General features: G+C 42.9%; 1 protein-coding gene across 1 annotated transcript; it reads left to right on the top strand.

Annotated features, from left to right (window-relative positions):
- The first annotated feature begins 4,569 nt into the window (after window positions 1–4,569).
- On the top strand, window positions 4,570–14,838 carry LOC118077562 (embryonic pepsinogen-like). Its single transcript, XM_060277518.2, has 9 exons — window positions 4,570–4,625; window positions 5,685–5,847; window positions 6,980–7,097; window positions 8,588–8,706; window positions 9,428–9,612; window positions 11,026–11,136; window positions 12,045–12,174; window positions 13,615–13,713; window positions 14,698–14,838. The coding sequence occupies exons 1-9, from the start codon at window positions 4,570–4,572 to the stop codon at window positions 14,836–14,838; spliced, it is 1,122 nt and encodes a 373-aa protein (XP_060133501.2).
- The last annotated feature ends 125 nt before the right edge of the window (window positions 14,839–14,963 follow it).

Raw genomic sequence — 14,963 nt, 5'->3', positions numbered from 1 at the left:
TCAGGAGACAGATGAGGTGATCAGGCACTCCCATTTCTTTAAGAACTTGCCATAGTTTGCTGTGGTCGACACAGTCAAAGGCTTTTGCATAGTCAATGAAGCAGAAGTAGACGTTTTTCTGGAACTCTCTAGCTTTCTCCATAATCCAGCGCATGTTTGCTATTTGGTCTCTGGTTCCTCTGCCCTTTCGAAATCCAGCTTGCACTTCTGGGAGTTCTCGGTCCACATACTGCCTAAGCCTGCCTTGTAGAATTTTAAGCATAACCTTGCTAGCGTGTGAAATGAGGGCAATTGTGCGGTAGTTGGAGCATTCTTTGGCACTGCCCTTCTTTGGAATTGGGATGTAGACTGATCTTCTCCAATCCTCTGGCCATTGCTGAGTTTTCCAAACTTGCTGGCATATTGGGTGTAGCACCTTAACAGCATCATCTTTTAAAATTTTAAATAGTTCAGCTGGAATATCATCACTTCCACTGGCCTTGTTATTAGCAGTGCTTTCTAAGGCCCATTTGACTTCACTCTCCAAGATGTCTGGCTCAAGGTCAGCAACCACACTACCTGGGGTGTACGAGACCTCCATATCTTTCTGGTATAATTCCTCTGTGTATTATACTTGCCTGGTATTTTGCTGCAAAGGCGTCCCGTGCCTATTGGGTGTGGAGTGAGGCATGCAAGATGAATATTAACCAAACAGAGCTTTAAGTTTTTAGAGGCTTTTTATTTAAAAATATATAGAACAACTGAATTTCAAAAGAAAAATCTAATCCACTAAAATATATTGTAAGTCGCCCCCCCCCCCATGATAAGTAATTACTTTATACAGAAAATTATGATACTTTGGGAAGAAAAAATTAAAGTAGATCCCTTTCTGCCTTTCTAAAAGTACTAGTTACAGGTAGGTAGCCGGGTTGGTCTGACACAGTCAAAATGAATATAAAAAATCCTTCCAGTAGCACCTTAGAGACCAACTAAGTTTGTCATAGGTATGAGCTTTCATGTGCATGCACACTTAGGACCCAGGTGGCGCTGTGGGTTAAACCACTGACCCTAGGGCTTGCTGATCAGAAGGTCAGCGGTTCGAATCCCTGTGAAGGGGTGAGCTCCCATTGTTCGGTCCCAGCTCCTGCCAACCTAGCAGTTTGAAAGCACGTCAAAATGCAAGTAGATAAATAGGAACTGCTACAGCGGGAAGGTAAACGCCGTTTCCGTGTGCTGCTCTGGTTTGCCAGAAGCGGCTTTGTCATGCTGGCCACATGACCTGGAAGCTGTAGGCTGGCTCCCTCGGCCAATAATGCGAGATGAGTGCGCAACCCCAGAGTCGGTCACTACTGGACCTAATGGTCAGGGGTCCCTTTACCTTTACCTTTAAGGTGCTACTGGAAGGATTTTTTATTTTTTCTAAAAGTAATAAGTTTAAAGTGCCTGTAGGTGGAAGCATTGCTATGGCACAGACAATCTGAAAATTATGAATTATGAAACTGGCTCAAAGCTTGGTTTTCTGTAGTGATTCATGTGCAGAAGCCTATAGTTAATGTGAGTCTATAGTTAATGCCAATGAACTGGATGAATTGCTCTGTTCCAGACTCTGCCAACCTACCAGTGCAAGTAGATAAATAGGTACTACTACGGTGGGAAGGTAAACAGTGTTCTGTTGCTCCAGAAGCGGTTTAGTCATGCTGACCACACAATCCGGAAAGCTGTCTCTATACAAACTCTGGCTCCCTCAGCCTGAAAAGCGAAATGAGCGCTGCAACCCCATAGTCATAGAATCATAGAATCATAGAATCATAGAGTTGGAAGAGACCACAAGGGCCATCCAGTCCAACCCCCTGCCAAGCAGGAAACACCATCAAAGCATTCCTGACAGATGGCTGTCAAGCCTCTGCTTAAAGACCTCCAAAGAAGGAGACTCCACCACACTCCTTGGCAGCAAATTCCACTGCCGAACAGCTCTTACTGTCAGGAAGTTCTTCCTAATGTTTAGGTGGAATTTTCTTTCTTGTAGTTTGAATCCGTTGCTCCGTGTCCGCTTCTCTGGAGCAGCAGAAAACAACCTTTCTCCCTCCTCTATATGACATCCTTTTATATATTTGAACATGGTTATCATATCACCCCTTAACCTTCTCTTCTCCAGGCTAAACATACCCAGCTCCCTAAGCCGTTCCTCATAAGGCATCGTTTCCAGGCCTTTGACCATTTTGGTTGCCCTCTTCTGGACACGTTCCAGCTTATCAGTATCCTTCTTGAACTGTGGTGCCCAGAACTGGACACAGTACTCCAGGTGAGGTCTGACCAGAGCAGAATACAGTGGTACTATTACTTCCCTTGATCTAGATGCTATACTCCTATTGATGCAGCCCAGAATTGCATTGGCTTTTTTAGCTGCTGCATCACACTGCTGACTCATGTCAAGTTTGTGGTTACCAAGACTCCTAGATCCTTTTCACATGTACTGCTCTCAAGCCAGGTTTAACTGAACATTTGTCTGGACTTAAGCATTCAGGGGTCCTTTACCTTTTACCTAATACACACCTGCTAAGTTATTGAGAAGCTTATCTCATTCCATTTTGAGCAGCTTATCAAATTTCCACTAGACTGCTTAGTCCAATAGCAGTGTTAAATATGTACATTCGTTATTAATAAGACATCAAAGTGATTGTGCTCAAATATATGTGTTGAGGACCTCAGATAAGAGTAGTAAATTTGTTCTTTGGACATACAATGCCTGTAAATATACCCATCAAGGGCATGAGAACATTGGCTGATATAATGTAGGTGGACTAACATCTTGGATCTGTATAAGGGAGCTTTCTCTGTTCCTAAATGGCTGGTATAGCACCCTTAAGGAAATGACAACCCCCAAAATAAGATTTATTCATTTCTTTTTCTGCAATTTCAGGTCCTTCCTGGCATCCCTTTTTCTTCTTCTTTTTCCATTCATGATTATTTGTGCTCATTTGATTGAGGTGGTTACATGTGGTCATGATTTTAATTATGTTTGCACATGAAAAATTTCTGGAGTGTCACAGTGCTTCGTTTGCAAGCAGTGCATATTCTGAAATCACACACACACACACACACACACACACAGTCTTTCGTTCAACATTCTTGCTCAGGTAGACCTTTCTAGAAGAATGTGTAGCCTCCTTTTTCTTCCTTTAAGTTGTCCCTCACCTGCTCTTCGAGTTTCTTGAAGCGCTGTAATATCAATGTTAAAACGTTGCAGCTCCCTTGCAATGATGGCAGTTCTGCGCTTGGGATGCTCATTGTCTGTGTTACCCAAAATATTCCATCTTCCAAAAACAATTGTCTTTTACAACCGCTGGGTGGTGACTCCACTGGGAATGGTAATCCAGTCAGGGAAAAAGGGAGGCAGACTAGAATCATACAGTTGGAAGAGACCACAAGGACCATCCAGTCCAACCCCCTGCCAAGCAAGAAACACCATCAAAGCATTCTTGACATATGGCTGTCAAGCCTCTGCTTAAAGACCTCCAAAGAAGGAGACTCCACCATACTCCTTGGCAGCAAATTCCACTGTTGAACAGCTCTTACTGTCAGGAAGTTCTTCCTAATGTTTAGGTGGAATCTTCTTTCTTGTAGCTTGTATCCATTGCTTCGTGTCCGCTTCTCTGGAGCAGCAGAAAACAACCTTTCACCCTCTTCTATATGGCATCCTTTTATATATTTGAACATGGCTATCAAATCACCCCTTAACCTTCTCTTCTCCAGGCTATGGTTAGGGCAACTTTTCTAGCCTCTCCCCCTTTTTGGGGTGAACTGAGTGGATCCCATATAGAGCTGCTCAGTCATGGATACAGCTGCTGAGCTGCTCAACTGCCTCGTTCCTTGAGTCAGAGTGACTGAATCTGTATCCAGTGATCATGTGCCAGTTCGTGAATAGGGCCTTCCAGATTTTACGGTCCTGCCCCAGTTACCATTTGCCAATGGCCATGGGACTTTGGGGGTTTGGGTTTGGGGTGGATTTTTGGAAGAAACCTGTGTGTGAATTTGTTTTATGTATGCAGTTCATCCTGACCAACACTTAGTCTTCTCAGTAAGGCTCTATTTCGATGGCTTGAGTACCACGACGACCGGTAGATTCTTATCTGCTGCAGCCTTTATCCACCTTCACAGCCATTGTAACATACCTTGTTATCTTCCACCTGTTCATCTTTTGAGGACTTTTTGGATCATTCTTTGTCTAGCTCCTCCCCTTTGACCTAACCGTCTTGGGTGACTCTGCTGGGAGTACGAGACTCCTGATGGCGTTGCTCACAAGGGTCACAGGAAGGGGCAAACCCACTCTCCCCAACAAGGTGACAATCCAGCGAGTGAGATATTTACAATATTATATGCTGGATACATGGCTTCCTCTTAGGTATGATTTCATTGTGTTTACAAAGCAAGGTGACTGATTACTTCTCATTTCCAAGAATGGGCTGGACTTTCTGTGATGAAATATGATCTTTAGATGATGGTGGGCACTTCTCAAGCAGCTATAAAATAACAGAGTTTTTCCCCAACAAGCACCAGAAAAACTAGAGCAGCCCCCATTGGTCAAGCAGGATGAAATACCTTGCAGTACTCTTCACCATTGTTGCTCTCTCCGAATGTCTTGTTAAGTAAGTTATCGTTTTGTTGCTGATATTTACTCATCTGACAGCTATACTTTCTGATTAACTAATGAAGAGGAGAGGGAGTGTGAATTATAACTTCAAATCTTAAAGAATTTTAAAGATATATACATATATATAAACACATACACACAGCTGAGAGCAGATCAGTAAATGCAAAATGGTCCTCTGGCAGCAATTACAAGGGTAGAAACACATAGACTCACTGAAAAGAAAGCATGGCTAACATCTAATTTAAGAGGGAACAATATTTTGGGGCATTTGTGTGTGTGGTTTGTTTGTTTTTTAGCTCAATAGGTCTCCTTGCCTTCAGTAGCGCAGTAACAGGATGATGCTCAGCACCTGACGCTCCCCACAGCATGTCCAAAGTGACAAGAGAAAGTAAAATTGTCAAACTGTTCTTTGTAATCAGCAATTTAAGGCACAACAGCACACCTTAAAGTGCTGCTGACACTACTTGAAACAAAAGGAGTCTAAAAAATGGGCTGCAAAGAATTCATTTTATGTCAGTCAAATATTGAACACCCTACACACCTACAGTTGTTGTTTTTTCCTTTCAGATATCTTTCTTTAATTAATTGAGAGATGAAGCAGATTATCATCCCTGTCATGCAGGGGACTAGGATCCTAACACTCCATATGTTTCTGGACTTGAACCCCCACTGTCCCTGACTATTTGCCGTGCTGGTTGGGGCTGATGGGACATAGAATCATAGAGTTGGAAGAGACCACAAGGACCATCCAGTCCAACCCCCTGCCAAGCAGGAAACACCATCAAAGCATTCTTGACAGATGGCTGTCAAACCTCCGCTTAAAGACCTCCAAAGAAGGAGACTCCACCACATTCCTTGGCAGCAAATTCCACTGTTGAACAGCTCTTACTGTCAGGAAGTTCTTCCTAATGTTTGGTGGAATCTTCTTTCTTGTAGCTTCAACCAATGCTCCATGTCCGTTTGGAGTTATGGAGTGTAAAGACAGGTTGCAAAATAGGCAAATTTTAGGGAGACAGAAAATCCAAACCTAGTAATTTTGTTTCCTGTGTTCCAGGATTCCCTTGCAGAGAGGGACAAATGTAAGAGACACTCTCAAGGAGAAAAATCTGCTGGAAAATCTTCTTCAGAAACACCGTTATGACACTGGTACAAAATACAACTCAGATATTTCTAATGCTGCCCAGGTGGCTGAAGAACCACTTCTGAACTCTTTTGAGGTGAGGTGATGCTTTGCTCTTATCAATTTACTGTGCTGCTGAACAACATTTCCTCAAAGTTTTCATGATGCTCAGTTGAGATACTTCTTCATATTTCTCCTGACACCCAGAGGTTATTAACATATGTTAGATGCAATTCAGCAAAACACAGCCACAACTCAATCACACTATGGGACTTAGCCATGACTATCACAAAGCCCTGTTGTTTTCAACATAAGAGGTTGCAACTAACTTTTGCTGGATTGTGACCCATAGAGGAGTTATGATCCAGCCAGTTACATTGAAATCCCATTGACACCTAGGGTAGCCACAGTAGAGAACAGGGTTCTTGCACCTTTAATAGTTGTGTAGAAGAGGGAATTTCAGCAGGTTGTGGCTTTTCATTCAAGTTCACAGATGCTGAGTGCCCCTTTATTACAACTATTCAAGGTGTGAGAACCTGTTCTTTTTTGCATCTAGCCATCTTATTAAAGGGCAGGGCAGGAAAATGATGAAGCCACGATGTTGTGTAGGCCAGAAAAATAGTACTTTAGCTTGCTTTTTCTGGTGAACATTGTGAGAGCTCCTCTATGGCAATAAATGGTACTTAAAAAATATTTATAATTTTCAATTATAACAAAAAGGAAAACATTTCACAAATCAATCAACAGTAATTGTGACACTTTGAATCTCGACTTCCCTCCCCCTTTTCCTGTGGTGCCTTAAAATTGTTTTCATCTTTCCCTGCATACCCCAAATTGTCTCAATCTATTCTTTTTTTAAAAAAAATATGTTATTATATATTTTAGAAACTGCAGGTTTTTTACAATAGCACTTATTTGTTATGCACAGAAGTTATTTGAAGAGTGGGGAAAATGTCAGTTCTTCTTCTGTATTTCTCCTGTTTGTGAGTTACGTTAAAGCACATACCTCTTTTACATTATGTCGTTTATTATTTGTTTATTTGAACAATTCCCTTTTCACATTATCCCACTTTTGACAGGAAATAAATTTCTCCTTTCTAACTATTTTTTTAAAAATGTAGCACTTAGATTTACAGTGATTACCTTGCATATCTGTGAAGAAGTAAAATGTTCAAAAGCCTAAAAAGAAGGAAAGTTTTACAAATTGTGTTTGTTTTATGAATTAACAGACCGAATACTATGGAACAATCTACATTGGAACCCCACCACAGAAGTTCACTGTTGTGTTTGACACTGGATCATCTACTCTCTGGGTACCCTCTGTCTATTGCAGTAGTCCAGCATGCCGTAAGTAACGGACTATAAAATAAAAAGTCTTCAAGCATGTCACTCTGATATTAAAAATGGGCTGGGAGGGCCTATGAAGTGATGTAAAGGAAGGGATTCATTATTTCACAATCCAGCATTGATTGCAGACTCAGGTCATAATTTTATTTATCTATGAGTAAGGTTGATTGAACTCAGTGAGGCCAACTTCTAAATAAATATGTGCAGAATTGAATGTGTGCTTTCAATCCTATACCCACTTACCTGATGTGTCCCCAGTGTCCCCACGCAGCCCAAGTAAGGGTGGCAGTGGAGGGGGAGAGGCAGGGTAGTAGGGGGGGCACATCCCATTATGTTTCAAGTGGCAAAACAGAACACTCCCCTGCTGGAGAGAGAGAGATCTCAGTTTTTAATGATCAGGTGTAATGATCTCAGGCAGGAAAACAAGCTCCAAAAAGAAGTACGGTAATGAGCTTTTTGGAAGATTTACGGTACATTTATTTACAATTAATACGCCATTCTCAGCTACGAGGTGCTCAGTCTGTGTCCCTGCCTTGAATGCAACACAAAGGCTGACAATGTCCGGTCCTTCCCCTCTTGTCCTTCTGTTGCATCTTAACCCTTTCCTCTGCACCCCTTCCGGTGTTATCCTGTACCCCAGGAACTCTACTTCAGGGATGTTTAATTGGCATTTCTCCAACCATGTAAAGCTGGTGCTCTCTCAGCCGCTGTAGCACCTCTGTCATGTTTCTGAGCTTTCTGAGTAGATCAGAAGATCATCCAAATAATTAATCATGAACATGTCCACTAGGCTCCCTAGAATGTGGTTGATGAAGGCTTGAAACATTGCTGTCCCCGACTGCAGCCCCAAAGGCATGAGCAGGTATTTCAAGCTGCCATACCTGGTGCAAAACATTGTATTCCATTCATCTCCCTCTCACACACATATCAAGTTATAAGTCCAGCTTAATGAAATGACCTCAGCCTCTCTAATAAATCTCCAATGCATGTGAGGGGTAGTGATTTGGCTCCATTATACTGTTTATCTTCCTAAAACCATCACAAAGTCTCAATTCAGGTGTGTTTTTCTTCTTAACAAAGCACACGGGGAACCCCCTGGCACTTTGGATGGCCTGATGAAACCCTGTGCCAGATTTTTCTCTAAAAACTCATTCAAAGTGGCCAGCTCTGTCTCAGACATTGAATAGAGGTGACTTATAGGCATCTGAGCCCCTGGCAGGAGGTCTATCTATCTTACAGTCATAAGACCTGGGGGGGGGGGGCAGCTTGTCCGCTTCCTTCTCACAGAACACATCCCAGTAGGCCTTGTATTGCAGAGGCAACTGCTCTTCCTCTCCTGTTAGGGGTCCCAATACCTCCACCCCCTAACTGCTGCCACTACTGGGGCCTCAATACCTAGGCAGAGAAGGTGGCAATAATCTGAAGGAAACTTTATGGACCACTGCCCCCACGCTATGGCTGGATCGTGTCTGTTTTCTTTTTACTTTTAGAAAGACACCATAGATTTGACCCACGCAAGTCTTCTACCTTCCATGGAACAGGAAAGCCATTCTCCATTAAGTATGGGAAAGGAAGCATGGAAGGGATCTTTGGACTTGATACAGTCAAGGTAAACTAATAGTATTTTATAGATACAGGACAAGTTGAGAATACAAGCTTATAAAAATATCAAATCTTCTGTGCATTTCCAAGGCCAATACTTCTCAGTGTTTTTGAATCCTGGGAAATGTAAAGCAGTAAAAACTGAACCAGCCCTTTATATTCTGTGGAGGTATTTATGTACAGTATATATACATTGATGGCTGCTCCTCAAGGAATTCAGAACACAGTATGTGGTAACCAAGAAGTTTATTTAAAATTGTTGTTGTTACAATCAAAGTAGTACAAATTAAAGCTGCAGTACTAAGGTTATGCAATGCTGAAGTAAATATCAATGAAATTTATGAGACCTACCTCTGAATAAACAGGTTTAAAACTGGGACCTAATTTGCTCTTGCCCACTATCCATAGGAACCAATTCCTATGGGTCGTGGTCCGTTCATCCCCCAAATATTATATGACGGGGGCTGCGCCCCAAAGTTAATGGGCTTTGCCATTCAAATGGTGTGCATGGACTTTGTCTTGTGATCAATCATGCAGGATGGGACTTACCTACCGCCCCCAATATTTTGTTACCTGCCACTATCCATGTTTGAATATTATTGTCTGAAAGGTCAAATGAGGTTCCCTTTCATGTTAACACAGGATTGTAGCCTGAATGCATCGCTCGTAAAACTTCTGAACTTCACAACTTGATACAGAAGTAAGGGAATACTTTGTTTTTCTCCTAGATATCTGATCTTACCATTTCCGATTTGGAATTCGGCTTGAGTACCAGTGAGTCAGAAGACCCCTTTTCCAGAACTAAATATGATGGGATCCTCGGCTTAAACCCTTGGAAAAAAAGTTCATTCTTTGAAAACCTGATGAAGAAAGGCTTGCTTGAGAAAGATGAATTTTCTGTTTATCTCAGCGGGTAAACACTATTTTGCTTTACTGCTAAGAAGATTTGTTGCATGTTGATAGAGGACTCATGGAAGGAAACCGTGCCTGAGATTACTTTACAGGTTGGCTATTGCTTTGCCTGCTGAATATTGTAGAACAACCACTGTGCTTTGTTTGCACAGAGGTTGATGGGTAGAGGGGAATGGAACCCCCATCCCCAAATTGGTCAGAGTGCTGAGCCCCTCCAGGGATGAATAAGCTCTTGTAGCCAAGGCTACTTGATGAAGAAAAGGTCCCTCCAGTTTTCTAGGACCCAGCAGTCGACTGCACCATCTTGCTTGTTGTGCCTTGAGAGCACAGCAGAGCAGGGGCCAAGCTCAGGTGAGCTAAGTGTTAATGTGGGAAGAGAGGGAGGTAGACAGAGTTGAGGCAGAAAATGAAGAGGCCAACCCCTCTTTAGAGATTTGGAGTTTTTGCTCCAAATCACGATCCTACCCCATGCAGAATAACTGGAGGATAGTATCACAAAGACCATTTCAACTGACTATTTGGGGGGTAGATCAAGAACTAAAGGGTATAAATTGCTTCCTCTCTTCAGGTGGCTAATATGCTGCCCATCCTGTACATGTCAGCTCAGTGCTATAGTGCCTGGCACTGCAGCATTGATGGTTTTTTGAAAGGGAGGTAGCAAGCCTTTCTAGGGCAGAAGGCAGGAAGGGAAGCAGTAGGTAGAAGCAGAGCCAGCCACAAATAAAGCCAGCTGATTTTGCCCGCATTCTCCACTGAGCTGAGGATATATTGGGAGCAATTAGACTGTCTAAGGAGGAGGAATCTGACAGGCAGTGACACTCCCTGGACTGGGTGCTGCAAGCAAGCAGGCAGGCAGGTGAGGCTGGCTGGAGGTAGACTGAGGTTGGTGGAGTAGAGGCCCTTTCCGCAGAATGGCTTCCACTTCCCCAGACTGGCTTGCTTAAAATCACAATGAAAACCAATTAGAAGAACAAAACTTATGAACAGGTAGGTAGCCGTATTGGTCTGAGTCGAAGCAAAATAAAAAAATTCCTTCAGTAGCACCTTAAAGACCAACTAAGTTTTTATTTTGGTATGAGCTTTCGTGTGCATGCACACTTCTTCAAATATGAAGATTATGAAGGGGGAAGTCAGCGTGTTGTATACAAAGCTGAACACGAAGCATGGTGATATGGAGAACAAAACAGGAATAGTATATTAACAGCATTCACCTTTCAAAATCTTAGAGCCTTCATTGTCCAGTGTTCACCAGTAGATACTGGTGCACTGCAAAAAGTTCTATTCTCTCTCTCTTTTTCTCTAATTTGGACAGAGGTACAAGAACATGATACACACACTTTTTAAATATGCAGTCCAGCTTATTCTGAATGAATGACCTCACAACAGCACACTGTATACCGTATCTATGTTTCAGAAAAACAGATGGGAGCATGATCATTTTTGGTGGAATTGATCGATCTTATTTCACCGGTCCTATTAACTGGATTCCTGCCACATATAAGAAATTTAAGATTGCAGTGGACAGGTAAGCAGGAATTATTTTTATTAGTAGTATCAGCAACTATTGTTAATCTGAACATATTGACTGGGTACAATAAAACTGAAAAGTTTTCCTGAATAATTTTAATGGCTACTAGTTAGCTAAACAGGAAGAGATGGAGGGCAATAAAATGCAAATACGAATGTGCAATTTACTTTGTGTTTTCTAGTTGTCAGTTGATATATATATAGAACTGTTCTTGTAAATGGCATTTACAGAGCATATGAGGGCAGGTCCTTGCCCTGAGCATATTACAATCTGTAGTTCATGAGTTTTGTTTTATGCCTTCTGCTATTTCCAATGCAGCCAGTGGCGGAGCACAGGCGCGCTGCCCCCAGCGATGTGGCGTGTGTTCTGGGGGCGGGGTGGAGTGCGCGGAGGGGCGGGGTGCGCATTTTGGGGGTGGGACGGGCAGCCATGATGGCGCCCCTGGGATCGCGCTGGCTGTGGCGGCGCGCCCCACCCCACCCCCACCTTCCTACGTTACTGAATGCAGCTTTCTGAAAGTACTTATCACATCCCACTCTCCATTTAAAAAAACAAACCCGTGTTTGGGGAAGTGCCCTACCTCAGCTGAGGACCATTTGCTTTGCAAGCAGAATCCTCCAGGGACACAGCTATACAGCTGTTTTAAGTGTGTTTTAAGTGAAATATACAATGTGATGCTGGATGTTGTTGGTGAGCCTTATGGAAAATTCAAGGTTATTTTTAAAAACTTTTTTTAAAGCATTTTCAGAACTGTTTTTATATTCCACCTGGGTTGCTTAACTGATATTTCCAGGCAGTGCTATGAGAACTCCCTCTCCAAAATCCTGGAGAGCTGCTCCATACAATGTGGCTTTTTAATGTTTAAGGTCAGAATCTAAAGAATCTAATGATGTCCAATTTCTCAGCATTCTAGTGTATGGTCAGGCAGTTGCCTGCAGAGATGGCTGTGAAGCACTTCTTGACACGGGGACATCCTTCTTACTCGGCCCAGCATCTGAAATTAGCCAAATCCAACAAGCCATTGGAGTTACAACAGTAAGATTGACTTTTGCTGGTTGTCTTCATACTGTAGCTGAAGAGGCCCTGTACCATCCTTTTCACTCCAGCATCCACACCCCATACTCTAATTCTCTAATCCTCAACCTCGGCCCTCCAGATGTTTTCAGACTACAATTCCCATCATCCCTGACCACTGTCCTGCTAGCTAGGGATCATGGGATTTGTAGGCCAAAAACATCTGGAGGGCTGAGGTTGTGGAAGCCTGCTCTAATTGTTAGCCAAAGCTCAAGTTTCAGAGGCACACAACCGAAGGTGGTGAGGATTAGGCTTGACCTAGGATATCACCTGGACTGCAACTGCTGAAACCTCAGTGCCAGGCTTCATAGTTCTTCATGACACTGCACATGCATGCAAATGTATCATGAGCATACAAAGTATGACTATGGAAATGGCAGGGAAAGAAAACAATCTGGGAGGGTGACTTCCAGTGAAATAAACACTTCCAGTGGGCCTAATCAGTGAAGCTGCATGCTCCAGCACCGGGGGTGGAGAGCAGGCAAGGGCACGGCTGGTGCGCATCCTGGGGTGTGTCACACGTCCCAGGGGTGTGGCACGCCGTCCTGCGGGACGGGACGTGCATCATGGAGGCGTGGCGTGCATCCTGGGGGCGTGGCATGCTGCCTACAGGGGTGTGGCACCTGGCACAGTGGGGGGGGTGTGCAGCGCAAGTCGGTGGGGCAGCCACGATGGTACCCCCCTCCCCGATGGTGCCGGAGGTAGTGCGCTCCGCCCACTCCCCCCCTTCCTCTGCGCAGCTCTTGCTAGAAAAGATTTTTTTCCTTGTTTTCCTCCTCTAAAAACTAGGTGCATCTTATGGTGAGGTGTGTCTTATGGAGCAAAAACATTGAAGGACAGCTGTGAGGGCTTTATTTCCCCCAGACGACATCTCTCAACACAGATTCAGTACATCCGTGTGCCCGCAACACCAATTTTAGAATGGAGAATTTGGTCTCATACTGGACTTTAGAAATGGATTGCATCACCTCCATTGCTTTAGACCAGGCATCCCCAAACTGCGGCCCTCCAGATGTTTTGGCCTACAACTCCCATGATCCCTAGTTAACAGGACCAGTGGTCAGGGATGATGGGAATTGTAGTCCAAAACATCTGGAGGGCCAAAGTTTGGGAATGCCTGCTTTAGACTGAGAGTTTTCGATATGAAGTGTTGAAATGATTTATTTGTAATATTCAGCAACATGCCTTGCTTCTGTGCTACAGTGTTCTACAGTGTGCTGTTCAAGTGAGTTACACTAGATGGTTATTAGGTCCTCACACTTAAAGTGGTACATTTGCTTTCCTGAGATTGGCTCAGGGACAAATCCACGAGATTTCTCAAGCAAACTTGAGGTTTGCTGGTTCAATTCCTTCATGATCTGAGCAATGCCCAAACTCAACTCTTTTCCTTATCTCTTTCAGCATTCCTTCAACTGCAGAAACCTCCACAATATGCCAGATGTTGTTTATGTAATCAACGGAATTCAATATCCTTTGACTCCACAAGCCTATACTCATAAGGTACATGATAGAACTGGAATATTATCTACTTGCCATAATAATGCAGGTTAAAACAGTTTGGGGCAGATTAGAAGTGCAAAATATTTATGAGCACATGAGCTAAAGACAAGAAAAAATGGAATACATTTTGGGGCAGAAAGCCTATTAGATATGCTAAGCCGGTCAGAAGAGCTGGACCCAAACTTGCATGTCTTAAGCAAAAGGCCAATGCAAATTTCCCAACATAGTTTCATGACAGTTTAGTATAGTATCTCTGACTACAGATGATTCCTAGCCCAGGAAGGTTGCCCCTGATATGTTGTATAACATAGGCGCCTGTTCACCCCCAGAAGGACTTAAACCTTCCATCACATATAGCAACATATATATGCAGCTCTCAGATGTGTTTGCTTGGCAGTTTCAGATATGGAAGAATTTTGAAGCAAATGATATTCTTTCTCCCCTCGTTTCCTCTTTGTAGTGATGACACAATCTAGAGAGTTTCTAAATCTCACTCTCAGCAGCATCCTAATGCTCCCCGTGTAGCCCCGAAGAAGGGCTTCTATTGCAGAGGGACACAGTGCTCCGATCCTTTACAGATAGCAGGAGAGGCGGAGCGAGGAGGAGATGGGAAATAATTTTCTTGTGATCTCCATTTACTCTATAGAGGGGCCCATAGCTCAGTGACGTAGAGAATTTGCTTTGTACAATTTAGTTGTTCATTATTAAGGTATTATGCTAATTATTATAGGCTGAATACACAATTTACAATATTGTACGCTATTACGATTGTCCTAGTGTTACATCTACAATATTTATCTCCTTTTGAGACTCCCCCCCCCAGGAAAAATCCTTCATTGTCCTTCTTTATGTTGGAATGTTACCTTATGCTAGGGTTTAAAATATGGCAACCTTACCTTGTGCATTTTTACCTAGATTAATTTCTTGGTTGATATGGATGTCAAATCACCCACATCTTAAGGATATCCTTTCCTTTCCTTCTAGGATAACGACCATTGCAAGAGTGGCTTTAGCTCTGGCAGCAAAGATTATGATCACTTGATACTAGGAGATATGTTCCTCAGAGAATACTACAGTATTTTTGACCGGGAGAATGACCAAGTTGGACTGGCAAAGGCGGTGTAAAAAAAAAAATCTGCATTTAAACTATGCAAGCACTGTATTTGCTCATTTAATCAACTAATGCCAATGACATCGTCACTTCGTAGCAATATATTTGAACTAATACTATCACTTAATATCCTATTAAA

This window comes from Zootoca vivipara, chromosome 7 (assembly GCF_965207765.1).
Source record: "Zootoca vivipara chromosome 7, rZooViv2.hap1.1, whole genome shotgun sequence".
NCBI classification, from domain to species: Eukaryota; Metazoa; Chordata; class Lepidosauria; order Squamata; family Lacertidae; genus Zootoca; species Zootoca vivipara.
This window is presented reverse-complemented; position numbering and strand designations above follow the sequence as displayed.

Excerpts from the sequence above, each read along its gene's own strand:
- LOC118077562 (XM_060277518.2), top strand. The coding sequence starts at position 4,570 with ATGAAATACCTTGCAGTACTCTTCACCATTGTTGCTCTCTCCGAATGT. Across the intron at positions 9,613-11,025 it reads TTTTCTGTTTATCTCAGCGG|AAAAACAGATGGGAGCATGA; the intron begins GTAAACACTATT and ends TCTATGTTTCAG. Across the intron at positions 11,137-12,044 it reads TTTAAGATTGCAGTGGACAG|CATTCTAGTGTATGGTCAGG; the intron begins GTAAGCAGGAAT and ends CCAATTTCTCAG.